The sequence below is a fragment of the Chamaea fasciata genome, unplaced genomic scaffold (genome assembly GCF_029207755.1).
Source record: "Chamaea fasciata isolate MVZ Bird 193981 ecotype frontalis unplaced genomic scaffold, bChaFas1.0.hap1 SCAF_7, whole genome shotgun sequence".
Lineage (NCBI taxonomy): Eukaryota > Metazoa > Chordata > Aves > Passeriformes > Sylviidae > Chamaea > Chamaea fasciata.
In genome coordinates, this window is record NW_027094092.1 from 39,910,135 (window position 1) to 39,937,868 (window position 27,734).

Here is a 27,734-nt window from a genome sequence, read left to right on the forward strand (position 1 = left end):
TGCTTTGCTTTCATGGTTAGCTATTCTGATGCTACTCAAGCTGTGTTATTCATGCCAGCTCAGCTGCTTCTTTTGCTCCTGCAGGACAATCCCCCTCTCAGAGATATGCTGCATTTTCAGCATCCAAATCTCGAGTGAATTTTAAGTCTTTAACTCTGCTCTGCCTGTCAAGATATTTCACAATTTAACAAAACTTCTGATAAAAGTGGCAGGCTTTAAGTACAGTGTGCAGAACAGCTGGCTGAGCAGGTGTCAGGCAGGTTCTCCCTTCTGTAGGCCTTAATGATCAGTGAAGATCTCCGGAGAGAAACAGGTACTTCTTCCCTTTAAGGCTCTCTTCCCGTTACTCATTTCCCCACTTGGCACTCAAACTGTGGAAATAAACACACACACACACACACACACACACACACACACACACACACACACAAAAAAAAAAAAAAAAAAAAAAAAAAAAAAAAAAAAAGCTCCTGATGTCATGTAGCCCTATGAGGAAAGAATGGGGTTTTTGTTTGGTTATTGTTGGTTTCTCTTAAGGAAGGGACAGAGAAACTGACTTTTTTTTTAACCAGAGCAAAGAACCTAAAAGCCCTTTCACCCTCTTTCTATAAGCAAAAGAAAATAATCAAAACCAGAATGTGACAAAACCAGATGACTGTATACATATTTCCCTTTCCTCTCTTGGAGAAAAAAAAAAAAAAGACAAAAAGAGTTCAAACACAGGAGTATGAGTTTAATTTATTTAAACATTTATTTAAACAGAAATTCCAAACCACTCCACCCTTTAACCTTTCAAAGACAACGACAAACTAGTTTTCAGCCAGAGTGTCAGAGCAGGCATAAGTTGTGTTGCACTACAACAACTCAGTAGCAACACTAGCAGGAGACCAACAGATATGGAGCTAGCACTGCAAGAAGGGGAGAAGTAAAAAGGGTTTGAAACTGTCCAAAGGCACTTCTGCCTGCCTGCCTTTCTGTTTTCAGCCCAAGAAAAAGGTGCTACCTTTAAACTGCTTTTTTTGTTGCATAGCTGGCTGGTGTGAAATCCGTGGTCTGTAACAGGCACAACCTGGATAGCGTGAATCCTCTAAGGCACATATGAGATTGCGGAGCACAGGGCATCCTCTGTTGGGAACCCTAATCCTCCACTAGATCCAAGGGGAATCCAGTCTGTGCACCTAGCTTCCCAACTGCAGAGCATTGAGAAATGAGGATAGCAGTGCACTGCAGGAGAGCGACTCTCATCAGCTTGGTGCTTGCTTATTGGACATGGCTCAGGCTCAACTTTTCAGTCCTCAAAGGCACTGTTACATGTGACCAACGACCCTCAAGCTGGGACCCTGACCTGAGAACTGGCTCCAATGCACATGGGGGAAAGGAGAGCAGAGTCACAAGGGCAAACAAGCCTGGCTGTACCAGGGCACCTGATTCTCACCACCTCCCAGGAGAGCTCTCCTCCTGGCCCTACTTTTGGTAGCAATGGACAGGCACACTGGAACAATCCTTGCCCTGGACACTGCATTGGGAAGACAGCATTTGATTCAGCTCCTAGATACTAGCAATAGGCACCAAAGAAGTATTTAAGGAGCATTACGTCACGAGCAAATGGTTTGGCATCCACCTCTAGAGACAAATGGGGAATGCTGGATTCCCTGGAAGAGTCTCTCAAAAGAAGTCTGTCAGAGGTGATGTGATATCCACCTCCAGTAGACCTAAGGCAATTCTAGTAATATGCCATTGATGGGGATCATTTAAGCCTGATGAAATCATAACCCCACTCTCACAGCAAAGGTGAGAGAACTTAGGACTGCTTGGAGGCACCACGTAAGGCAGGGGAGGCTAGCAGCTCCCAGGGTTCCTACCAATCCCATAAGCTTTACTTCAGTTTGGTAATAAATTTAAGGGGAATAAAATTAACCTCATTCTCTAACAGAAAATGAGTAAATCTTGAGCATCAGACCATGCCTCTTCCCACCTCCAATCTTCTTGTAAAAGCTTCTCACTTCTTGAAAGAAGGTGAATTCCGGACTGAGATTTGATCATTCATGGTCTTTGGGGAAGGCTACATCCTGTGACCACAGCAGTAGTGACCTATTCTGGGTGGGAAATGGCATTCCAGCTTCATCAGAACACTGAGTGGAAAAACACAGATTTTTCCCACACCCACACAGTGTGCAGGCACAGGGACTGAGCGGAGGAGAAGCCAAGCAGGGAGCAGCTACAGCCTAATGCCAAGAAACCAAAAACTCTGGCACTCAAACCAAGTTGAACAGCTGGAGCAAGAAATGGGTAACTTAGTCTGAGGCCCAGATACTTGGCATCTGGTTGGGAGGAAGGTGGTCTGAAATTATGAACTACAGATCCAATCTCAGACATTCCCGACTACTGCTACGGGAAACACCTGATACACTCATCTCAGTGCATTGCCTGGAAGTTGGAAAGCCCTCAGCACCCAGAATAAAGCCTTCAAACTCTGTCTATGCAGACCAGTGGACACAGCCATATGGCCAGAAGCTATGCCTCGAGGCCAGGGACATGCTGTCTACTACTATCTCCCTAAGAGGAACATCTCCACTGCCTCCAGAATGATGTATTCACTGGTCCCTCTGCACCTGAGCAGAGGGAAGCAGCCTCTCTGGCAGGACCTTACCATGTGGTAAGAAGAGAATCCTAGTCCTTCATCCCTCTGAAATGAAGGTGGCAAGTCTTAGGGTTCAGCCAGCTTCAGCACAAAACATGTTTCCTCCTCTCATCTAGAGATGCAGTGATGAATACTGGGGTCCCAAAGGCAGCTCCCGGGAAACAGTGAAACAACGAAAGGGCCACAAGCTGCTACTGGAGCCATCGCCATAATGGGGCCGTTCTGCCTCCCGTGCAAAATTGACAGATAAGGTACAAAGAGGAGCTGCTGCTGCTTCAATCACTGAGCTGGCCTAGAGCTCAAGGGCCCTCCCCCTCTCAAACTCACTCCTAGTTCATATCAAACGTACATGGGTGCTGCTCTGGAGCCTCCGGCCTCGCTCCTTGTCTGCGAGTGACCTGACGCCAGAAAAGCCGCTCTCTGCATTCGGTTAGTGTGCTGTGAAGTTAGATGGATCCCAGTGGGCTCTGGAGACTAGAGGTTGGAGCGGCACGAGTCCGTTCCCAGGAGACACCAGGAATCTGAATCCACATCAGGTTTTGGATCCACTTCCATCTCCTCTTTGGTTGTCTGTGTTCCTTTGGAATGAACCTTCACCTGTCAAAACACATAGCAGTTACCCAAACAGCACCAGGACTAGCTGCAGGAAAGCTAGAAGCTGCACAAGGCCCAGTTTGTATTCTCCACAGCCATTTGTGACTCTTCGCAACATCCGACTGCCCATCCCTTCTCATCGGGAGAAATAAAGGTAAATCCCAAGGCCCTCAAAGAGTGGGCTGTCATCAGAGGAAACTCTTCTTGGTTTCATTCCCGTCTTGCTACTGTCAGAGCCTGCATCAGCAGCTTATACAAGAAACAGATATCTTTCTTAGTCCCAGTAAATTCTGCTCTGGTAGAGATGGCTGTTAAGAGCTGTTTCCTTCTGCACAGCCTCCACAATCTGCAGCAGCATGGTGAGCCCTGAGCATGGATGTGCACCCAGATGATGGATTCTTACCTGCTGCATTTCCTCCATCTTCCTGCAGAACTGCTGGAGTTGGGCACTCAGACGAATGGTTTCCTGCTGCAGCTTCTTCTGATCATCCAGACACTGTAAAACCAGGCCTCGGAGGTGTGTCACCTCCACTTGCAGAGCACTGCACATGCAGCCTGCACCAGGAGATGCATCCTTCCCTTCACCACATGGTAAGGTTGGACTCAGGCAAGTAGGCTGCAGAGACATGGAAGGAAGTCAGGCCAGGTTTGAGTGCAAGGCCAGGAGTTGTATATGCCACAAGAAAAAAACATGCCCAGAGTGTTATCCCATACTTGACAAACTTCTAGCAGGCAGGGTCAACAAGCTCCTTCTCCTTCTGTCTTTTGTACAAAGCCACTGGGATCCTCCTTTTCCTGGAAAGGTTGTTCCTGTCCTCCTATCACCAAAATCCATCTAGTTTACCCCTATTTCCCTAAGTGTAGGATCCATGCCTCCTCTTGGGACAGAAAACTCCTAGAGTTAGGTAGTCTCACAGGTTGCAATTTCTCATTGATTTTCTGTATCAATTCTTCTTCCCATCTCACAACAAATTCTGCTTTCTAAATTTCTGTTTTCTGCTACGCTTCTGAGCCCTTTGCTTTTCTTTATTTTCCAATTGCATTATACACATTTTCCCATAGAACTGATCTCATTACTTTAATCTGACCTACATTCAGCTTTGTGTTCTAAATCCTTGGGATTTTTTCTCTTTGCAGCTTCAACTCTGATTATCACCAGCCCTCCTTTCCTCATCCAGATGAATTAGGCCAATCCAACAGTCTTTTCTCAGCTCTCCCCATAATTCAAACGTTGCCATTTATGGTCCACAAGAGCTTTTAGCCAAGCATTCACTTTGATAACATTACCCAGGGATCTGTTTTGGGCTTGTTTAATCCAACAGGTTCCTCAGAGGCTACTTTAAGTCCTTGCAGTTTCTGGTAAGGAAGAGTCTCCTTCTCAGGCTCTGAAGATGCCATGCTCAGAGGAAAGGGGCTGTCAGGCATGGGGATGAATTCAGCATTCTCCAGCTCCTGGATACACAAAAGCAGCTCTGTCAGGCCTGCCAACTTCCAGCAGGTCATTTCATCTTCTCAATCGATGCACCAACACCCTCTTGTGGTTAAACAGGCAGCAAGGCCTTAAGGCCTCTGTGCAACACAGCTCTAAGAACCTATTGGAGTATCCCTCAAAGGTGGAAGGGCCACCCGGTTTTCCCAGCCTAGATCCCCATTTTAAGGCATTTCTGAGAAACCACTTTACCTGCCGCAGCCAGCCAGGGCAGGAGCTGCTGTCAGCACTGTTGCCTCCCTTAGCTTCTGTAGTGCTGATCCAGCCCCCCAACTCACGATCTGCTTCCATGGTTCCCCGAAAGCCGCCACTGGGATTGGGGGTTTCCGCTTCCTGTTCATTATCCTCTTCCTCTCCTCCCCCAGTTGCGCAGCTCTGAGCCACTAGCAAACAAAAGTGAGAACTTTATACTTTTCCCCACCTATGCTATCCCTGTTGCCAATCCCCAGATGGAGCAGAGAAGATGTACAAATTTGTACTGTATGATCAGAGTGAGAGCACATGCTAGTATTATCTCCCTCAGCAGTTTAGCTCCTAACACTCCCTGCAGGCCTCTCCATAAGGGCTTGTGTGCAGCAGGCTTTTGCAGTTTCTTGGCCCCAGGCCCCCCACAGGTCCAGGAAACTGGACTCTGTCTCTACAGCAACTGCCCCATAGAGCCCCTTCCCATATCAGCTCCCTTCAGTGAATTACTCTCTGCTTTTCCTTGACAAATTGAAGTTCCTCAACTACAAAGGCCTCTCTGCACCCATGTTGTTTCTCCTCTATTTCAGTTGCTGCCTCCTCAGGTTTGGGCCATCCCTTCCCATGCATGGAACCAACTAGATTTCTTCCCTTTGAGCTCTTCTGTGAGGCTTTTCAAACATAGAGAAACTATGCTGCAGGACCAATCCTCATCTACTCAAACTAACCACTGAGTGGACTTAAACCAGAGCTCCCCAGGGCAGATTACTCACCAGTACCAATGGACAGACCACTGCTGTTGGATCGTATTGTTTTGGAGTTCAACACCTTTTCTGCAAGGGGAGAAGCATGCTTTCAGTTAGCCTGCCACCCAGAAATCAGGGTAACTCCTACAAAGCTGGCGTTGCAGGCCTATGGCTCAGAGCAGCTTGCCACATTTCCCCCAGAAATTTAGTCTGCTCTCAGGCAAGATTTACACTCTCCTGGGAAGAGAATATATCATCATGAACAAGATCCCAAAACTACAGCCTAAATTTACACTTACCAACAATGATGATGGTGTGCCAGCCACGGCATGACAGGTCTGGAACATGATGCAATGAACCAAATATTGGCCGAGGCCACGAGGTACAAATGTCTGAGCCATGAGCTCTCTCAGTCGATGTCATTGCCAGGCGCCCGTTCCCACCATTACCCCAAGCAAAGATATGGTTGTCTGAGGAGAGAGAAATTCAGAGACTCAATTCCCTTCCTTCTTCTCAGCCTGCAATTACTGTAAGGATGAGTCTTGCTGCTGTAACTGCTATCCCAAAGTATCTAATCCACCAGCTCCATTTTGACAGTGGGAGAACAAACCAATAACAAACTGAACAGGGAGCCACCAAGTCAGTACTCTGCGACTTAGTGACAGCAAATACTTGGGGCTGCACAGAGGCCAAGACAGCCCCAGTCTAGGAGGATTTCTTTATTTCAGCACTGCACTGTGGGGCTGGTAAAAGAAATGATCAGTGGGATCCAGTTAACCACTCTGCAGATTAAGTTTAAAGTAACCCACCGCAACTTGGCAAAGTTCACTCACCGTCAGTAGCAGCTATGGTGAATTCATCTCCACATGAAACCCTGATCACCTGCTTACCCCCCAAGGGGCCTCCCAGCAGGTTTATTCCCAGGTGCTTCTTATAGTCCCCAACACCGAGCTGTCCGCACTTGTTGGAGCCAAAGGTCAGCAGGCGGCCTCGCTCTGCCAGGAGGAAGGAGACAGTCACAGCGAGGGCCCAGCTCTGCAAGCAGCCATGCACACAGAGCACAGGCAGCAACAGCCCATGGACAGGAATGGCTCTGCTGGAATGGCAGGCTGGAAGGGGACAGTGCCAGCCAAAAGGAATGGGTTCTGTCTGGAAACACCTCCCCAGTTCCTTCACCCACTGCTTCCCTTTTCTGATGCTGGGGGCTGGGACTCCTCACAGCTCTCTGACCAATGTCACTTGGGCAAAGCCTAAGTTGATCATAAATGATTCCTCTACTAGCCCAGAGCATGATTCTTCCCAAAACTTTTTTTGTCCCCTTTAAAAAAACAGGCAGGCTGACATTGCTGCTTCAGCTGGCCAGGAGAAAAGACTGCTGAGAAAAAGGAATCCCGAGTTCCTGAAGCAGGCATAAACCTTGCTACCAAGAGCAGAACTCCCAGTGTCAAGGGCCAGGCTGAACGGGCAAAGTTGATGTGATGTAATTCAGCATTCAGTTCCTACTGCACAAGGATCTCACCATCAATAGAAGCTGTGTGTGTCTTCCCTGGAGAAATGGTACGGATCTTGTAGAAGGACAGCTGCTTGGCCAAAGTAAGGGAAGTGGCGTATGGCACCTCACAGTATGTCTGACAAAAGATGTGGGTAAGCACAGAGTGAAAAAATCACACATTCATCAGCTAAGACCTAGTTGAGCAAGTTCAGGTCTGACCACAATACTAAACCTAAAATTTAGGTTTCGGTTTAATGGACCTAAAGTCTAGGTTTTAGGACCTAAAGACAGTACTGAAACAAGTATGATAAAAAACTGCCAGAAACCGTATCACTGGATAAGTCACCAGAGCAGCTCACTCAGTTTCACTCCCTCAGTTCTGACATAAGCCCACAGGGCAGACAGAAAACTGAGGAACAAATTGCCTCTTCCCACAATCTCAGTATCCATTGTCTTGACTGGAAGTAAAGCATTGGCATGAAGTTAATGAACACTTTGTCACAGGGCTTCCATTCCCCCATATACTACTGATTGCTAGGAGCTGGAGCCAGGGATCCAAACACTTACATCATGATTGATTATCCCTGATGTGCACTGATTCAGGCCCAGCTTGTTGAACTCGTTGAGTCCACATGCCAAGACTTTGCCTGTCTGGGTAAGCAGGAAAGTTCCATCACAGCCACAGTGAACAGACACAATGTTTAAGGTCTTCGGAACATCCACCTAGGTGGAAGAAATATATCCTAAGAAAATAAAAATCCCAACACCTATTACATGGAAGCTGGCACATGGAAAACATATGAGGGTAGAACAGTGGCACAGCTAGTCTGGACACTATTGATAGCCAATACAGTTATTTTGTGTAAGAATACCATGAAGTCTGTAGCATATGGAAACTCTGATCACAATGCAGATATTCAAGGCAGACACCAGTGACCAGCACAGGAACCTGAAATATGATGCACAGGCAGCCTAGCCAGACGGGCTCTACAAACACCAAATCCAGTCAGATGAGCAGGGCTGGGCTTGTGTCTGTGCTGTGTGGGTGTGATACTGTGTCATCACAGATCTTTGGCTTCCAGGCACATCCTTATTTGTTTCTAACCCCCATTGGGTTGGAATACTCCAGTTACCTCAGCACTGTATTTCAAGAGGGTTTTACTTTCAACTAATCTTTAACTCATTATATTACATTCAAAGACTCGCAGTAGTTGCACTGCTGTGAGTTTCCTCCACAGAAAGCCATTTGGTATTTCTCACTATGATTTCTACAACATTAAGCTGGCATTTCCAGTTCCATCATGGAAATCAGAGCAATGAAGCTCTAAGCTATGATTCTGTCTGGTTTGTGAGTGGTATGACTCTGCCACAATCTCTAGGAGAGAAATGAAGCAAACTGAAGACAGGAAGCAAAGTTAAAACCCTTGCAAACCCCATAATGTCTCAGAAAAACCACCTGAGCCTCAGAGAGATAGCACTTCCAAACAGCAACTAATTTGGATTTATGCCCTTGCAGATCTTGAAAAGTAGTCACAGCCCTACCTTCTGAGGGGTGTAGTGATCTTCTTCTGAATCCAAGCCCAAGCGTCCTGCATCAATGAAAATACAGCAGTTAAAAATGGCCTCACCAGGTGCCCACATCTAAGAACTGGTATTGTTTCTCCATAGTCCAAAAATAATCTCCCTACAGAACTACAATCTCCCTGCTCCCCTACATCCATCATCACCTGCCAATTCTCAAGGGGATCCAACCCCACTCACAGAACTACTGCCCTACCCACAGGGAAGCCAAGTGGCACCCTAGAGCTTTCCAGAGTGAAGTCCTAAGGCTTCAGTCTCCAGTTCCCCATTTTTACAAGGCAAGTCCCAAAGAAACCATGGTTTTTACCCCCAGGGTATATACCAGGCAGCCCTCACCCAGGCCCTGCATTATACACCTGCACGTATATAATGACATGCCACTTTCTGGCAGGCATGTCCCAGTGCCTTTAGGGTTCAGGGAGACTCTACCTACCATACTCCCCACAGCCCCACGTGTAGACTTCTCTGTTCCTGGTCAGCACTGCCACATGGTTATCTCCACATGAGACCTGCTCCACAGCATTGGTAAGAAAGAAATCCAGCTGCAGGGGCTCAAGCACTTCAGAGCCATAAGCCTTGTCAACACCAATGCATCCATAATAATCTGAGCCGAAGGCATACACCTGGCCCTCATCTGAAGGACATAAGGGAAGCTTGGTCAGCACACAGGGTTCATGTTAGGCTGCCTATTAATCTCTTAGGACATGGTCAGAGCAACTTCTTCTCTGAAATCATCCTCTTTAGTGCAGAAGAATATCTGACTATGGAGTCCTTTCTTGTTCATGTTAAGATGGATCTTACATGACAACCTGCAGCTACTTCAGTGCCAAAAAATCTTTGGTTGAACCTGCCAATTTCTTTAACAGTAACCCACAAATTGATTCTATGGCTACCTAAGTCACTCCTTCCTTAAAATGATCACCTGAGTTTGTCAAATCTCTGCCTTTTCAGCACTGGCAAAATAAGCTTCAAACTACCTGCTTGAGAATCATTTGCAGAGGTAAAACAAGAGTCAGATTCTTTGATAACGGACAACACCACACCTAACACATCCTTTAAAGTATGAGCAGGGACTAGAGACAGCTATCAGATGTCAAGCATTCTGAATTAAACAGCAAATCCCAGATACACATTCTTTTCATCACTGGGTGATACCTTCCCCACACAGTCCAAAGAGAGTTTCAAACATATCTACATTCTCAACTTCAGGTTTCATTGTCTTTAGTACAAGCATGTATGGAGGCAAAATATGCACTAGTAAAAGCAGAGATTCTGCACAGACATGTGGATTTGTGGTCAACACCCAGCTTTATCACCAAAAAGGATCTCAAATGTTGAGATATAATCATGTAATAATGTTGGTAGTATCCTCAAAACTGAGGGATGAGTAACATATGGGGCTTTCTCCTTTGTGCACAAAGCTGTGCTAATCTGATGGTGAAGGCAAACACCGCCATCAGCTCAGCAACGTGAGGGCATTTGTCAATGCCTACGCATCCATAATAGTCTGAGCCAAAGGACTTCCAGCTCTCACCTGTGATGCACACTGTGAAATCATCTCCACAGGACACCTGGCGAATGGCTTTTCCCTGAAGCTTCTCAACATGCTTTGGCTGCCGGTAGGAAGCTCTGTCTCCATGTCCCAGCTGCCCATGCAACTTGGTGCCCCCCTGCATATTCTGCAAGGCAGAAACACCTGGTAAGGGGATGTTTCCACAATCCCAGAGATGGCATCAATAGTTAACAGCACCTCAAGCAAAGAACAGAAGACTGCAAGGAGCAAGAGAAAATGTTCAGTGTGCTCTTGGGAAGAGACAGCTATTCCTGTGTATACAGCAGGCAACAACCTCAATGGCAGCGATGCACTAACAAGGAGTGATTCCACCAGCAGCTGGTGAGGAATCCCTGGTCTTTTCTCACCTGCCAGGCTACAGAACTTGCTCTCTGTTGCAGGACTGAAATTCATCCTTCAGCTTTTAGAACTACTTTTCTAAATCCTAATGGCTGCAAAGAAATGCATAACCTGAAACAAATGTCATTGAATGGCCTAACATAGCAATTACACAGGAAAAGCAAAACAAGTAGCCTTGAAACTAAAACTATTAATAGCCAGCTGAAAGTTTTCAGTGGTTGTTCTTGCAGGAACATCCAGCAAATTACTCCAAGTTGTTCTCCTATTTGGATCTTCTTCCTTTCTCACTGACTTATCTTCCAATCTGTTCTAACAGTTTCTGTATAATCAGTACAAAAACCCACGGAAGGCTAGAGATGGAGAACATCTCCATGTCACAGATCATCTAAACCTGAGAAGACTGAGTGCAATTGTTTAAAATGCATTATATGCCAACATTATTTATTCACTTTAAACTATTCCAGAATTTCCACTCATCATAACAAGCAGAGTTGTTTAGCATAAGATCCCTCTGCTTTCAGACACAAGTTGCCTTGCAGATGACAACTGTATTACAAAAAGATCACTCATCCCACCGATTCTCATCTTGAAAAACCCTCCTCGAAAATACAAAAGCCAACAGAGAATCACTGAGTCTCCACTGCACATCTAGTAGTCAGGAATGGAATGAAGAGATGCTTGACTCAGTGTTTGGGCCTACAAGAACACCATCTACAAACCTCAAGTGGACAGCAGGTCTCCAAGACACTTCCTGTCACAATGGAAAATGTCTCCCAGAAACACACTATCCTTGAGAGGCTTGGGTCAGCCCCAAGTCAGAGGTTCTCAGTGTCCACTGCAGTCAGATTTGTCCCTTTCCAAGCTTCCTGCCCATCTGATTCAAAAAGGCTCGTGAACAGTCAGCAGTAGATGTGAACCCTCCTTTCCCACTCTTACCCGTTTCCTTCAGTTTGTCTCACTTACCACCCAGGTGTAGAGCTCCTTCTCCACTGTCACCACAGCAAAGTGAGTGTTACCAGCACACACCTGGCGTGCACTGCAGCCACTTTTGATGGCATCCAGCTTCTGGGGGGTGGACTTTCCACCGCCCCAAACATACACCTCACTAGTGCGTGAAGTCACCACTGCAATGGGAGCCTCATTCATGGTAGTTGACCTGCACAAGACCCCCCCAACAAAACACACACGCTTTTAATAATGAGTTTGCATTCTCTGTCATCACCCATTTTCCTGCTGTTATCTAGCAGTTTCTTCTTCACAACCAGTCATGGATTTTATTGTCAAAAACTGTTCTTCCGGCAAACTGGGAACAGCCCATGAACTGGGACAACTTCACCTAAGGTGCTCACATAGTGTCAGTACTTTCAAGTTTATGAGGAAAAAATGGTCAAATTCTATCTGATAAATAACAGACAACCAGCTATACATGACACAGAAGCTACCTGCTTCACAGACTTGCTGGGAACTGTGCTGAACCTCTGCTATATCAGACTTTATAGGAGATATTTATATTAATGTAATATTCATCATTCAGACAATCATATTCCTCCTGCTGAAGGGAATCTCTGTGAAAGGAGAGATCTACATTACAACTCAGATATGCAGGTTGCAAAGACTACGTCCTCAGTAGGACAGATTACTGCTGGATGGGACTTGCTGAGGTACAGTTCCAGCCATACAAATAAGTAGGAAATAAAAGGCAGAGTAAAACACAGGACAAAAAGCATGCAAGTGCTGTGTCAAATTTCTAGCATTGAGGGATCTTCTAAACTACAGTATTCCAATAAGGTTGTCACAGACTAACACTCTCAGTTCCTCTCTGGGGAGCTGTTCTCTCCATACTTCCTTTCAAACACATGTCTAAATAATTACCTTGGTCGCTTATTTGGCCCATTAAGCAGCGTGACTTTCTCTTCCATCTCCCTGCCAAGAGAGAAAAAGGATTTTAGGAAACAGTAACATTGCTCTATGCAATTTACTGGCAAGCAGCACAGACAGACTGTTTTCCTTTCCAACAAAATGGTGCTGCCTCTTGGAGGAAGCATGGCAGCTGTTTACCAGCTTGCAGCAACAGTAAGTAGGGCAGAAGTAATGTACCACACAGCTGACAAACTTCTAGAAGAGCTGAGGACAACAAACTGCGTCTGCATGAAAATGCAGCCAACCAATACCCACATTGCACAAGAATAATCTTAAATGGCTAAATAATATCAGGATTTGGGCTTTTACCAATGCATACAGCAAGACAGAACTCAAACTCTGCTGATCACCGAGCAAAAGAGTATTGATATAAAGGACTAAGTCTGCTGTTCCCAAATAAACCTATGTAGAATAGAAACAGCCCAGAATTATTGTTCAGCTTTCATGACAAGATAGGGAGTGCAGGCTGATGGTCAAACTAAGCTAAAATGAGCCACTTTCAATCCAAGTCTCTCCCAAAGAGGGAGGCAACTAAAGGAAAAAGTAAGGGTCTCTATACTGAATGATCCATATATTTTGAATATATATATTCAAAATGGCTTTTTCCAATGACCGCAAGAGGATCTCTGTGACTCTTCATACACAGAAATTTAAATAGTAGAAAGAAGCATCCATCAAAGAGTCTCAGAAGGGAATACCTCAAGGTTCTCAATACAACAGACTCTAAGGATGCAGAGACCTTTCCCATGCACCAACAGAACATCAGATCAGAAGACAAGACTGCAAAAATGCATTTTTCCCCTAAAGAGAATGAAGTGCTTAAATATCTGCCTCACATCAGTCTAAATTCACTTAAGGACGCTGCTATGAAAGCATAAACACCACCATTCTGCACAAACCCTCCTGTTTTCCCTGTCAGCCATCTAGGTTTCAGGCAAGAGCATCTGATTACCTCCTGCGTTTGCTGAGAAGGGGATGTTCAAGCAATTCATCTGCAGTGGGTCTCTTTTCTGGGTCCTGAAAGAAAGAAGCAATAAGTAATTCTCTGGGAAACACTTGTAGTCTACAACAAAATCTTGGGCCAGAAGACCTCATTCAAGCCTGCATGGACTTCATTCCTTGACTCCCTTCAGAAGGAAAAGGAATTAATTCAAATATTTAGAATGAATAGGGATAAATACCATATGCAGGAGAGATTTGCATGCTCCAAAGGTATTAATCCTACATTTGCTTTCAATAAATCAATTCCCAACAGAAAGCTAGAGCCCTAAGAGACTGTACTGAGATGATGTTCCTACCTTCACAGCACTGCATGAAAAAATAATTGCTTCTGCCAGCCCATTAAATACTTGTCTACAGAGTAAACCCAGCACACCTCCAGAGCCTGCAGGACTGAGACAATGCTTTCAGAGGACTGGAGAAAGCCCAGCCTTAGTGAAGCCTCAAGCCTCACAAAAATTACCCTGCATCAACCGCTCACATACTGAAATGGGCATGTCATTCCCCGTCACCCCTGAATTCCATAGCTGAGACAGGTGGGAATGGGTATCTGAAAGTTAGAAAGTATTTCACCAACCTGATCAAGGCAGGAGTTCACCATCTGGATCAGATCCCAGGAATAGACAGTGGAATCAACCTCCATGGCACGATTTCCCTGTACAATCTTCACACAAAGGTTCAGGGGATTCTAGGCAGAAACCAGAAACCAGCCATAATGGAACCAAATTGGACAATGTGTCCAGCGGGGAGAGATGCTATAGGCCACTGTTATTTTCTTCCTCCATCTCTGATAGGAAACACACTCCTCTTCTTCCCTACCTAGCAGGTTCTCCAGAAATCTACTAACAATTCCTACAGAAATGGTACCTCTGATAGCTAGGACTTAGTGGCAACATCCAGCTTTTCACCAAATTCTCTAACAGCGCAGGGAGAAGAGGCTTCTCTTGGCATGAAATCTCCTATGCTGCATATTGCCATTAAACACAGCACAGCAGCAAAGTTGCTGGGGACTAGAGAGCCATCACTGGAAAAAGTCAGGAAAGGATGATATTTTCACACCTTTTCTTTCAGGGTTACAAAATCTTGCCTACAACAACTAGCAGCTTTTCCCATCACATGGCACAAGCTAGCAAATTACTTGTGTCAGCCAGCAATGCTCCTTTCACCCTCCCTATGCCAGCTTGACCAAACTTCTCTTGCAACCAAGCTTTGACAAAGAGTAACAGGATTACATCCTATGAAATATGAAGGCCAGAACTTTTTGCCAGAGAATGCTACACAGAAAATTCACAGCTAGTAGTGCTACAAGAGCAAAAAGACTACACAGTCACAAACTTCCTCCTAGCAGTGGAAAGGATACTTCGTTCACAACCATGATACAAATTAGCACAGTCATTACTCTGCACCTTGTGAACATGAGCTGCAGACAAGGGTGGGTTTGGCAGAAGCCAGCGAGGCTGCCGCATCCTGCAAGGGAAATCTGCACAAAGGGTAAGGAGAATCTTGCAGACATTTTCTCTGGCTATAGGTGTCACTTTCAGGCCACTGTTCTTTTAATTAGCAGATTTAAACAACAGTGAAAGAAAAACATGACTGAAGAAAGCTATGAGCCAAGTGTGAATCTTAGGACAATAAAAAATACGGTTATTCAGTCCATACTGGTTTGCAGACTTACAGTAGCATCAAAGGTCCTCTTCAAAGTAAGCAGCTCAAAGATGACACAGCCCACAGCCCAAATATCTGATTTGAAGTTGTATTTCACACCCTGGCAGAGTTCTGGGGACATGTAATATGGAGTTCCCACCAGCTAGGAAAAATAACATTTAAAAATCAGAAACGATCCCACAGCCTTCAATTCAGGAGCTCTGTATCCATTATGTTCACACAGGACAGAGCTAGACACTGATCTGACACAGCACTCTAGTGATATACCTCCCTAATGTGCTGGAGGGATGGGAACAGTAAACACACTTTTTCCCAAGTCATTCACAAACCTGTCTGGTCCTGAGCTTCCTAAAAGATCCTAGACACCTCCCCTCTCATGTACCTGATGTGGCACATACTTCCCACTACACTAATAGTCACAAAAACACAGCAAGAACTTTCCCCTCTCTTAAATATACATCATTTAGAGGTATCAGGGCTGTAAGTACTGACCAGGCATATGGAAAATATCACATGAGTTTGAAGAAAAAAGGATCTAGCAAAGCTTCCAAATACAGATGCCAGACCTTAGCTATGGAGACACTCTAATCACAAGATACTGCCAGGACAAAGTCTGCTGTGTCTCAAAAGAAAAGAAGGGTTCCTTTTGGGGCAGTATGTAGAAAGCTGGCTTGGGTCCCACCCAAAAGGCTTTCACTTCAGAAGTGGACTTTCCTGAACAATTGTTTCGTGTAGAACAAACACCCCCACCACACAAAAAATCCAAAACCCTGCACATAAATAAAAAGGCCTCCCAGGTACTGCAGAAGCAGTGGCTTAGCCCAAAGTCACAAGAAGGAGACACAGAACAAACATGATAAAAGATACAAGAATGAAGCTTCCAGATGAATGGAGCTCACTCCTTAGAAAGAAACTAGACAGCAAAACAAGACAGAATTTAGAGAAAGGAGAAATATTTATAGATGACCTCTTTTCAACTCTCTCAGCAAAGCTCCAAGGACTACAAAGCCTCCCCTTCATGAGACTCTGCAAGTACACTGGCTACCTAATGGGCACATTCAGAATGTGCCATCTCCCTCCCATTTCCTGTCACGGAGCGTGACCACTACAGAGCTACACGAGTCCCAGCCATGGGAAGGTTTAGAAGTCCCAAGATTTTGAGTATCACATAGAGAACTAGGACACCGCACCTAAACTTTTTTTAAGCAAAGGATAATGTAAGCTATCTTTAAGACAGAAGTATTTTCTGCATCTTCTTTGGGAAATGGTGGAAAATGATAAATTAAGAAATCAAGTGTTTAGTAAGCAGGATGTGAACATTCTACAAAATCACAATTTGACTGCTACAATTACAAATACTGATAGTAACATGTTTTGCACTCACTTCCCAAAAAAATTACTTCCAGTCTGCCACTGGTCATTAGGCTACAAATTGAGCAACTAGTCCAGAGTATAGCCAGCATATAAAAATCAAAATATGATTGAAGGTGTGTAGTTCAAAACCTTTCATGCATGAAAAAGGAAAAAAACAATGCTTGGAGGTGCAGTAAGTATAGATGAATAGACAACACAGGCAAAAACAAACCTAGAAATTCACAGCACAGACCAAACTGCCTCTGAAAGTCATAAGGCCATGAAAAGTGTGACAAAACAGAAGTGGTTCTGCTGCAGCCCAGCCTAGTGATGGCTTTATGCAGTAGCCTTGAGTTCCCACATACAGCGGAACTGCACAATAGTGTTCATGTTCTGGAAGGGGACTGGCAAGTATTTAACTACACATCCTAACAGAACACCAACACTTGGCATTAAATTGAATAATACAGCCTGGTAAGGGGAAGTACGAGCTGGCTTGTGTCCCAAACTACAATAAAGGCCTTTAGCATACAGGAACCTCAGATAAAGTCTCCCTTTCCATGCCTAACACTCACCACAGAAATAAATGGAGTTGAGAATCCAAACTGAACCTTTTAGGTGCCTGCAATACAGCTTACCCTGTATCATAACTGGCTGCAAAAATGCTTTCTTGGCAGGGTCTGGAACAAGGCCAACCTTGACTGCCTTCTGGTAGAATTCATCTCGCCTACAAAGCTTTTCCCCCCTTCAGGAACATTACCAATAAACCACACATCTGGTTACCACAAGAAGCACAAGTGCCTTTCTTTCTTTCTTCTTCATAATTCAGTTCAGAGCCTGAATATTAAAGAGATTTGAGACATGCCTATGTCACAGTGCAAGGTCAGGCACACACATCCAAACTATGTCAGATCCACCGGAGGCAAAATTTACCTGGTAGTAGAGCAGCGTAACAAAATTAATTTAATTTGTTAAGCTGGCCTTAACTAGCCCAGAGGGAGAGCATTGTTCTGATATGGCTATAATGCTGCCTCTGCCCTTCAGCTAGCACTGCCTTCACGTTACACAGATTCACCTTTAGAAGTGCCATGCCTAGGGGAAAGAAGAGCAGTGCTCTCTAGCATGGCTATGCTAGCTCTGGTACAATTCTATTCCCATAGCGGCACCTATCTTTGGTCTACTGCTGCTTTCCAGAGAGACAGACCTCCAAAAGAAAACCTGGGAGCAAGGATGACTCCATGCTGCAACACATCAGTAAATATGCCAAAGTTACTGAGATAAAGTTAAGAAGTAAAGTTGTAGCGAGGTGGGGGTCAGTCTCCAAGTAGTAAGTGACAAGACAAGAAATGGCCCCAAGTTGTGCCAGAGGAAATCTACACAAAACACTAGGAAAAATTTCTTCACTGAAAGGGTCAGGGCATTGGAACAAGAAGCCCAAGAAAGTAGTTGAGTTACTATCTCTGGAAGTGTTCAAAAAAACCTGTAGATGCAGCACTTGAGGCATGGTTTAGCAGTGCACACAGCGGCGCTGGGTTAACAGTTGGACTCAATGACCTTAGAAGTCTTTTGCAACCTTAATTCTATGATATTGTAATTCTGAGGGAAACTGAGGGGTGAGGGAAAGGAAAATAACAGAAAACAAGCAGCAAGAATGTACAGTGTCCCTGGTCTTCTGCAAGGCATGCAGAGAAGAAAGAAAAACACAACTCAGTTTGCACATAAAGATGGCAGATACTCACAGTCTCAGCCATAGAGTACTCAGAGTTCAGCTTCTTTGCCAACCCATAGTCTCCCAATTTAATCAGGTTTGCCTTGGTTAAAAAGATATTTAATGTCTTTATGTCTCTGAAACGAGAAAAAAAAAAATTCAAAGACTCAAATACCCTTCCAGATTTCACAGCTTTCCACACATTACTACACTTTCCCCCCAAAATGAGCTACTTACTACTCTGCCAGCACTCTGTCACACATACATGCACAGAGTTCTCCAAAGGCAATTTTGCCCCAAGTATCAGGGCAGTAACTGCAGTTATCCACGTTTTATCACATTCCCCATGCAAACACAACACAGTGTCAAAAGCTCAGGGTCAGACACCTACGTAAAGGCCACTGATCAAAGATAGTTCTTTCCCCCTCTCAGTTTCTTCTTGTATGAAGGTCATTGAGCAGGTCTTATTTTTGCTAGTTTTATAAATAGACCCAAGCCAGGAGACACTGAGTTCAATAAAAACATAAGTGTAAGTATGAATATGTATGAATGCAAATATAAACACATACACGGAGGGTGTGAAACAGATGCCACTCTAGAACTTATGCATAATGTCCTTATCCTCCAAGAAGAACTCTTTATAACATGACACAGGATTCTAGCCCATCAGTTGGCTGAGCTGATTGAGAAGGCTTTAGTCTAGGTTTGAAGGGGGAAGGAGATAAGACCAGGCTGGCTAGACATGAGGCTGCACACCAGTGTTGGGAGTGAAAGCAATAGCCCAGTAAAGTTCATCTGCACTAATGCACACAGCATGGGTAACAAACAGGACGACCTGGAAGCCACTGTTCAGTAGGAAAGCTGTGACATAGCTGTCATCATGGAAATGTGCTGGGGGGACTCACACCACTGGAGTGCTGCAGTGCAGCTCCTCACATGGGACAGGCAAGCAAGGAGGGGCAGTGGGGTGGCTCTGACATTAGGGAGCATTTCGACTGCACAGAACCCAGGGTCAGTGACAACAAGGCTTGGTACCTATGGGTGAGAATCAGGGGGAGGACTGCCCAACCAGGATGAAGAGCCAGAATATCATCCGGCTGATGTTTCATGATCACCAGTTTTTGTGGGAGGTTTTAACCTGCTGGATGTCTGCTGGAAACTCAGCAGAGAGGAGGCAGTTTTGGAGGTTTCTGGAGGGTGTGGAAGATAACTTTGTGACACAGCTGTTTAGAAAGCCTACCGGAGCAGTGCCGGCTGTTTCTGAACAGAGCAGGGCTGGTGGGAGATGTGGTGGCTGGAGGCCATCTTAGATAGTGAAAACAATATGACAGTTTTCAATTCTCGGTGAAGTAAGGAAGGGGGTCAACAAAACCTCTACACCTTGGAGTCCTGGAGGGCAGACTTTGGTCTTTTCAGGACAATGGATCAGAGAGAGACGCTTGGGAAACTGCTTTTAAAAGCAAAAGGGCTTAGGAAGGCTGGACATACTTTAAGAAGGAAATTTTAAAGATGGAGAAACAGGCTGCTGGAGAAGCTTGTGTAAGTGCACTCTTTCCTGGGTTAAAAGCTGCCCGTGTAGCCAGGCACAGAGTGCGGTGGTGACGGGTGCCACATCCAGTCAGTAACCAGTGGTGTTCCCCAGGGCTCAGTCCTGTTTAATACCTTTATCAACATTTTGGGAGCAAAATTTTATCAAAGATTGAGAGCACCCTCAGTCAGTTTGCAGACAAGCTGGGCAGGAGTGTTGATGGGCTGAACGGTAGGAGAGGCTCCACAGTGGGATCTAGACAGGCTAGATGGATGGGCTGAGGCCAGCTGCAGAGGTTCAGTAAGGTGAAATGTTGGGTCCTGTACTTGGGTCACAACAACTCCAGGCAGTGCTATGGGCTGGGGGCAGAATGGCTGGAAAGCTGCCCAGCAGAAAAGGGCCTGGGTGTGCTGCTCAACAGCAGCTGAACATGAGCCAGTGTGAGCCCAGGTGGTCAAGAAGGCCAGTGGCATCCTGGCTGGTATCAGGGAAAGCATGTCCAGCAGGACCAGGGCAGGGACCATGTTCCCCTATACTCAGCACCGGCAAGGCCCCACGTCGAGTCCAGTTCTGGGGCCCTCACTGCAAGAAGAACACTGAGGTGCTCTAGTGTGTCCAGGGAAGGGCAATGGAGCTGCTGAAGGGTCTGGAGCACAAGTCTGATGAGGAGCAGCTGAGGGAGCTGGGGGCGTTTAGTCTGGAGAAAAGGAGGCTCAGGTGAGACCTTATCACTCTCTTCCACTGCCTGAAAGGAGGTTGCAGCAAGATGGGAGTCAGCCTCTTCTTCAAGGTAACTGGTGACAGCTGTCACAAGAGGAAACTGCCTCAGGATACACCAGGAGAGGTTCAGGTTGGATATCAAAAGAATTTCTTCACTAAATGGGTTTTTAAGCATTGGAATGGGCTGTCCAGAGAAGTGGTAGAGCCACCATCTCTGGAAGTGTTCAAGAAACAAGTAGACATGGCATCTAGTGCAATGGTTTAGTTGACATGATGGTGTTCAGTTGGACTCTTGAGATCTTGGGGGCCTTTTTCAACCTTAATGATACCATGATTGTATGACACACTATGTCCAAGAGATCATAATGTCGATGGCCACAAAAACACTGAACTCTAAAACTGATAGAAAACACTCTCTCCCAGACAGAGTAATCTGTGTGTAGTTTCACAGATCAACACAAGAGGCTGGAAATAGGGAGAAGTCCCCACAGCATGATATGCTTTTCATGGCCAACACTTCATAACACCCTCTTTTCCTAACGTACCATCAACAACTTCCCAGTGTAGATCATGAAAACATCAAGTAAAGCAGCACTTTGCATTCATCCACTTGGGGCATCGCAAAGTCGTGGGTCACTCTGACAATGTCTGCAGTAGAAGGAAATCACTGCAAACATTTAAATAATTGTTCAATTCATTATTACAGAAGGATTTGGGGCCACACGTGTTCAGAGGTGGTAAGCAGGAAATCACTGCAAAGCAGGACAGACATGACATCTGCTTCAGGCCAAAAACTTAGGCACTACTTTACTGAGTGTAGGCTACCAACCCCTTATTAGCAAGGCTTGCCAATTACTAAAGATTCAGAATGGCAGCAGCCAGGATGCTGTTCTATAGAAAACATCCTCACACAGCTATGCCCATAAGTTAATGTAGCACATGATCCAGCTGTGCTGGAAGTGGCCGTCTACATGTGCAATATTCCCCAGAACATCGCAGCCTCCTTGAAACACACATAAGACGTGAAATTTGCTGCTCCCAAAGAGAAAAGAGCAACAGAAAAAGGTAATTAGCTACACATTAAAATCTCAAAATAACTGTCAAAATTACCACTACAAGCTAACAGACTCTATTAGCTCCTGAAGTAACAGGCCAAAGAAATAAGATTCAGACAAATGCAGGACAAATCTTCCCAAGGGTTATATTAGAGCAATGGACAAATGCAAAGTCTTCATCACCATCAGCCTACAGGAACTACAGAATGGTGCACACACTGGCTTGCAGCTATTAATTGTGAAAGAGGTTGGAAGTACCTTTGACCTGTGGTAAATGCTATTCCTACCCACTTTAACAAACATAATTTATGTGCTATTGCAATAAAGGGCAAATTTACTTCCTTCCTATGTCGATAAACTCTTTGTTCACACAGCTGCAGTTCCATTTTCAAATACAAGATTTCCTGCACATTAATCACAAGACAGTTTCTAGCCCAATAAAAAAGGGATTCTTAACATCTAGGAAATCCTATTACACTTTGGAGAGAAGTTCAGTGCTTGCTTTTAACAAAGAAGCAAAGAAGTTCTTCACTCACCCGCATGAACTGCTCTGGTTACCTCAGCTTTCTGCATGCCACACTCACCTGTGAAGAATTCCAGCTCGATGAATGCAGCTCACAGCTGATGCAATTTGAAAGAGATACCAAACCACCATCTACATAGGTAGGAATATAAGCATAATGTGAGGCTCAAAAAAAATTTAAAAACCACAAAATCCTACACATTCCTGTCACACTGAGGCACAGCAAGAGGGCCTGACCATACCATTTAGATACTCTTTCAGGAGTATGAAAATTTTAGAATTTCCTGGTTTGGAAATCTCTAAAAAAGTTATTTCAATAGGTAGATTCTTCTACTTCCATTCACAGTGTCTGTCCTGACAAGCATCAGAGATTCAGTAAGTGAAAAGACTTAAGAATGACAACTAATGACCACTTGGGAAACATCTACAGTTGTGGTCTCCAAAATATGAATTGGGACCATTAAATACTCTCCATGAGCCAAAAAGCTTTAGAAGTCACTATATAAGACAAGTAAGCATAATCATTAATCAGTTCAGCATGCAGTGAAAGCAGCCAGCAAAAAGTTTAAATAAAATAAAAACAGAAAAAGAGAAGAGTAAGACACATTCAAGGAAATTACTTGAAAAAAAAAACCTACAAAATTATTAAGAAGGGAGAGAAATGAGGGCCCATTAGGAAGATACACAGAAGGAGGTTTAAAAGTGAAATGTTTGCCAAGATGATAAGGTGAAGAAAGACAGCTCTCTTTCATTATTCCTCCCTTGGAACTACATGCTGCTTAGAGACAGTTAAAAAGGAAAGTAAGTTTCAGATAGTTCATAAATGCTTGCCATATTGAACCAGGAGGAAGCCAGCCCCCAGATAAACACAGAATTTCCCTGCCATCACAATGAAAAACATTTGAAGAAATATTCAAATAACCCCACAGATCCCCAGAACATTAGGCCAGCCCCACTGCTCCCTCAGACCATTCCAAATTACCTCTTCTTCAAATAGCTTGTCTTTCTGTCGCAGAATCTTATCGTAGAGGTTTCCTCCTGTAATTATAAGTGAGTGAGAAAGACAGAGAGGTTCATCTTAGTTAATGGCAACACTCACTCTGCTCAAGGGCTGCTGGGAATACTCAAACCCCCTAAGAGATCTGATCAATCACTACAGCTCTCTCTCAGCATTCTTCATTTAAACTGGTCAGGCACTCACAAAATTAAGTTCTTCTTCCATCTAAGAACTTCAGTGGTGTATTTAAGCCTAAGCAGAGACAATTCTTTAACACCACCCTCTAATACACTCTGAAAAGCAAATCAGTAAGCTTGGCCAGCAGTCCCTATTTTTTTACTTATTTTTTGTAAGTGCTTCTTGGGGTATGTAACCATGTATTAGCTGTACACCAAATCATGTGAGATTGTCCAGCTAAGCATTATATATACAAATAATACATTAAAAGAGAAAGAAACCAATTTTTAAGTCAGAGTAGACCCTGAAAGCACAATTTACTGTCTTTCCCTACTTACTCCTCAGCTCTGACTGGCCTCTCCTTTATCTGCCCTGCCAAATAGATTGGTGCAGAATTCACAAAGCACTGATAACAGCAGTACCACTGAAATCAGCAGAAATCTTCAGTGCACCCCACGACTTCAAGACAGCAGACTGAAAATCAAGGAGAGCTAAAAGAAATGATGCTGAGGGCTGCAGGTAGAGAAAGTCCTTGTCAGATCAGCACCCAAACAGTAAATCCCAAAACACTGATCACCTCCCATTGCTATTCCAATTCCCAATTATCATATATTATGTCTTAATTGTAATGGATCACCAAGACCATTCCCATGGTGCAAGACAGCTTTTGGCTGCATAATTTCCATGGGCCTGTCGAGTGGTAAATGTCCAAAACAGGCTGCAAGGACTCCTTTGTCTATTTGAGGGACTTAATTCAGACTTCCATCTAAGGAAGATTTTTCTAATTAAGACTCTCTTCACTTAATTTCTTCTCAGTCAGCCTTGCTGTAACTTCTCAACATTTCTTCTTTCTGCCTTATGTTCACATTTATAAATTAGCTACAAACTACTCTTCACATTCACAATTTTACCAAACTATTCACTTCTGCCTCTTCTTATGAATGTCCTTTATAACCATTCAAACTCTGCAGACTTTTAGTCAATTGTGTCCTTCACCTCTCTTTTTCTCCCACTTTTTTTGCAGCTTTTCTGAACCAAAGAGCAGCATGATAGGTACTACATTGCCAAAATCCTACACAAGGAGACAAGTCAGCTCGTGACTCATATAACCAATACCTCCATGCACACATATGAAAACCAAATTAGTTTCATCTAATCACATCTAACTTTCCAACATAGGTTATTTTCTTTTCAATGACTGTATTTTATCTTTCCAAATATATTGCATTTGTATTTACTGATGTTATCCTATGGTAAATCCAAGTCTTACAGGATCATGATATACTCATGGAACTAAATGCAAATAAGTCAATAACTCGGCTTCCTCTTCTGTAAAATAGGGGCAACATTCACTGAAATTTGAAATTCTTTTCTAGATCTTCAGAAGAGACAAGCCAATTAAACAGAAAAACCTTTGGATTCCGAAGACTGTCTGACAGTGACCAGCCCAGCCTTACTCTAAAAATTACTCACAAATTATCTTGGGCTTGTACACTGTAAAAAAAAAGCCAAAGAACCAACTATTAATGCATTGGCAAAACCACTATGTGGAAGTCCAAACAAGATTTCCTCTCTCTCATGTCCCTTGTTCTCTATCGTTCAGACACATTCAGGCAACACCAGCTATACACTCATCTCTTGGTTATTATCTCAAAGCCAACTGAGGCATTTACTAATGTGCACAGACATCAATACTATGCAGCTTTTCTCTATGACCTCCAACAAATTTATGATGGTCTCAAGCATGCAGTCTTTTCAGGGCAAGTAAGTAATCCACACACAGGGAGACCCCCTAAAATAAAAGGTGCCTCAAAGAGCTAACAGTCCCCTATGCTTGCAGTGGACTCCACCCTCAACAAGAACAAAAAGCAGAGAAGAAAAATCAGCTTTGGCCAAGCTGCCAACCAGGGTGTCTGACACCCTTCAAAAATACTTTGCACAACTCTGTTGTGCTCTCCAACCTGTTCCAGTGAAAGCAATCTGTTGCATAACGTGATCACAACACAATGACAGCCTTTTCCAGCAAAAACTGTTTCTACTGATGAGCCAAAGCTTAACACAGCCCTCTACAAAACCCAGATACTTTTCCTGGGGGGCTCTCCAATTCACCCAAACAGGAACCACAGTGCAGGCACATGCCCTGTTCCAGCAGTGTAAGCTGAGTATGGGCTCCCCTTCCTGCAGTCTAAGAGCAGCTGCTAGTCACAACCTCATTGCAAATCCATCTATCCCTCCATATGAGCTAGGACTGCTTCCCCTGCAACTCCAAACACCACCATCTGAGCTACTCTTGGACAGAATTTTAAAATTTTCTCCACCACCAGATGGACCAGGTTTGTCATTTGGATTTTTTTAATTGTAAATGTAAAAGCTGAAAGCAGAAGGTGGGAAAAAGTCCTGACTGCAGTGTACCAGGGCATTTTTAGGCTCTGATTTATAATTGCCAAATTATAAACCTATTTAAGTGACAGTACTGAAAAAACAGCTCTGCTTTGTACAGGTAAAGAGGCCCAGACGGTGTTTTCCCACTGTCCTCCTAAAAGAACACAGCAAGGTGCACTAGAAGTGTTTATCACCAATAATCCACTCCTTCCAGTGCACCAGCCATTCAGAAAACTCAAGAAATCATCTACTGCATAGACTGCCTCCTCTAACTACTGGGCCTCTTTTTTTAGCACCTAAGACACAAATCAGAAGGGTTCTCAGTCTCTTCTTCAGGAGCTACACAGCAGAATTCAACTCCACTCCTTTGCTCTCCAGATGACACTGCACAAGAAATACTTGCTGCAGGTTCTGCAGGCAGGTGACCCAAACACGTGGCAGCTGCCTGTTTATAAATGGGAGTAGGGACCTCACCATTACAGTACTCCAGCTCAATCAAGAGTGTGGTGTTATCCATGAAGTGATTGTAGTACGCAATGATGTTCTCATGCTGCAACAGGGCCAGGATAACGATTTCATTCAAAGCATCACGACGCTCCTTTTCTGACAGCCGGGTCAGGTCCACCTCTTTCCACACTACAAGTGAGTCATCCTGAAACACAAAAACATCTTTCAATTAAAAACACAGTTATGAAGAGAACAGCATGTGCCTTTAGAGCAGGAAATTAAAATAGCAGGGAATTGAAATTCCTGTCTCTTATGGATTTCAGACAAATATTCTTCACAACTTAAGTTCTGAAGTTTGTTATTTGTCATTAGAAATAGTGACAGCCTGAAGGCATCTTTGTAGGTGGCCAACACTCACTCTGGGGAAAAAAACCCAAAACCAAAACACCAAACTAAGGAAAAGACACGGGGTTTGTTTTATTTCAGTCAAGACTAAATATATTCCTGTTTAATAAAGAACATTGTATCTTTAATGCTGTAACTGTAGGATACTGTACGAGACCATAAGCTGTTATAAATATTCAAAGGAAAAAGCCTAAAGAAAAACAAAACAAAACCAAACCCAAAATAAACCAGAATGAATTTAGATTCAGTCTGCCCTTGTTAGGCCCACAGACATTGTCAGCCATGCTATGAGTGATCTCTCAAGTGAACAGTGTTCACTTACACCTGCCCAAACCATGACACCTCAAGATGGCCATAAAAAAACTGAAGAACTTACCTTTGGAACTAAATCAAGCCTTTTTTCTTGACAGCCGCTAAAACCACAACTACAATTGAACTGGGTGGTATTAAACGAGTTGGGAGCAACGGGAGGACTGGCTTTTCATCCAGTCTGCCCTGATTACACTGAAATGCTGAGCACATAAGTTACCTGTATGAGATGCCCCCATGTCCTCTGTGACTGGAACAAAACAGAAAAATGAGTAGTCTACTAGCATCAAAAGAATATCCACACCTCCCTGCGAAGCTTCAGGGGACCCAGAGACTGGCAGTGCCCAAACGGTACAAAACCCAGACCCTGCACCCCTGGACACCGAGGGCTGAAGTTGTCACTTCGTATCCGGGCTGTTCCCAGAGCGGTGCCGGGGGATGTCACCCTGGGGGCTCTCGGTCACCGCGGGGGCCGAGCCCTGCTGCGGCTCGTCAGACCCCGGCGCCTTCAAGCACCGGCCCCTGGCAGCGGCCCCCGCCCCTCTGGGAGCGGCCCCGGGGCCCCTCGGCGGGGGCGGCGGAACGGGGCCCCTCTCCCGCCGCCGGGGCCCCTTCCTACCTCGGTGCGGCGGTACAGGGTGGCCTCGCCGAAGGCGCCGCGGCCCAGGGTGCGGATGGGGATGTAGTGCAGCTCCTCCTGCTCGCCGGGCGCGCCGCCGCCGCCGCGGGAGCCGCCCCTGCCCGAGGACTCGTTGCCGAAGTCGGAGCTGATGGAGTCGCAGTGCCGCTCGTACTCGCCCAGCGACATGGCGATGGCGGCCCCGCTCGGCCCGGCCCGGCGCTCCCTCAGCGCGGCCCCGCGGGCTCCATGTCGGCTGCCGACGGCGACCCGGAACAGCTTCCCGCCG

At 44.9% G+C, this 27,734-nt stretch overlaps 1 protein-coding gene across 2 annotated transcripts; it reads right to left on the reverse strand.

Moving 5' to 3' along the window:
- Positions 1-726: 726 nt before the first annotated feature.
- NEK9 (NIMA related kinase 9) lies at positions 727-27,701 on the reverse strand. Of its 2 annotated transcripts, XM_066188517.1 has the most exons (23): positions 27,446-27,701; positions 27,047-27,076; positions 26,140-26,317; positions 23,092-23,147; positions 22,171-22,241; positions 18,315-18,420; positions 15,233-15,364; positions 14,135-14,245; positions 13,511-13,575; positions 12,511-12,561; positions 11,602-11,794; positions 10,261-10,405; positions 9,160-9,360; positions 8,688-8,734; positions 7,713-7,868; positions 7,173-7,281; positions 6,487-6,648; positions 5,953-6,123; positions 5,681-5,740; positions 4,917-5,107; positions 4,523-4,687; positions 3,639-3,851; positions 727-3,238 (listed from the first exon to the last, which is right to left on the reverse strand). In XM_066188517.1, the coding sequence occupies exons 1-23, from the start codon at positions 27,632-27,634 to the stop codon at positions 3,116-3,118; spliced, it is 2,925 nt and encodes a 974-aa protein (XP_066044614.1). In that variant the 5' UTR covers positions 27,635-27,701; the 3' UTR covers positions 727-3,115. The 2 variants fall into 2 exon arrangements, with proteins under 2 accessions (XP_066044614.1, XP_066044615.1); XM_066188518.1 differs by lacking the exon at positions 27,047-27,076.
- Between the last annotated feature and the right edge of the window lie 33 nt (positions 27,702-27,734).

Bases quoted from the DNA above. Each gene is read 5' to 3' on its own strand.
- NEK9 (XM_066188517.1), bottom strand. From the start codon at position 27,634: ATGTCGCTGGGCGAGTACGAGCGGCACTGCGACTCCATCAGCTCCGAC. The intron at 23,148-26,139 runs GTGAGGTCCCTA...TTATAATTACAG, and splicing joins TGAGCTGGAGTACTGTAATG to GAGGAAACCTCTACGATAAG. The intron at 14,246-15,232 runs GTAAGTCTGCAA...GTTTCTGCCTAG, and splicing joins AGAGGACCTTTGATGCTACT to AATCCCCTGAACCTTTGTGT.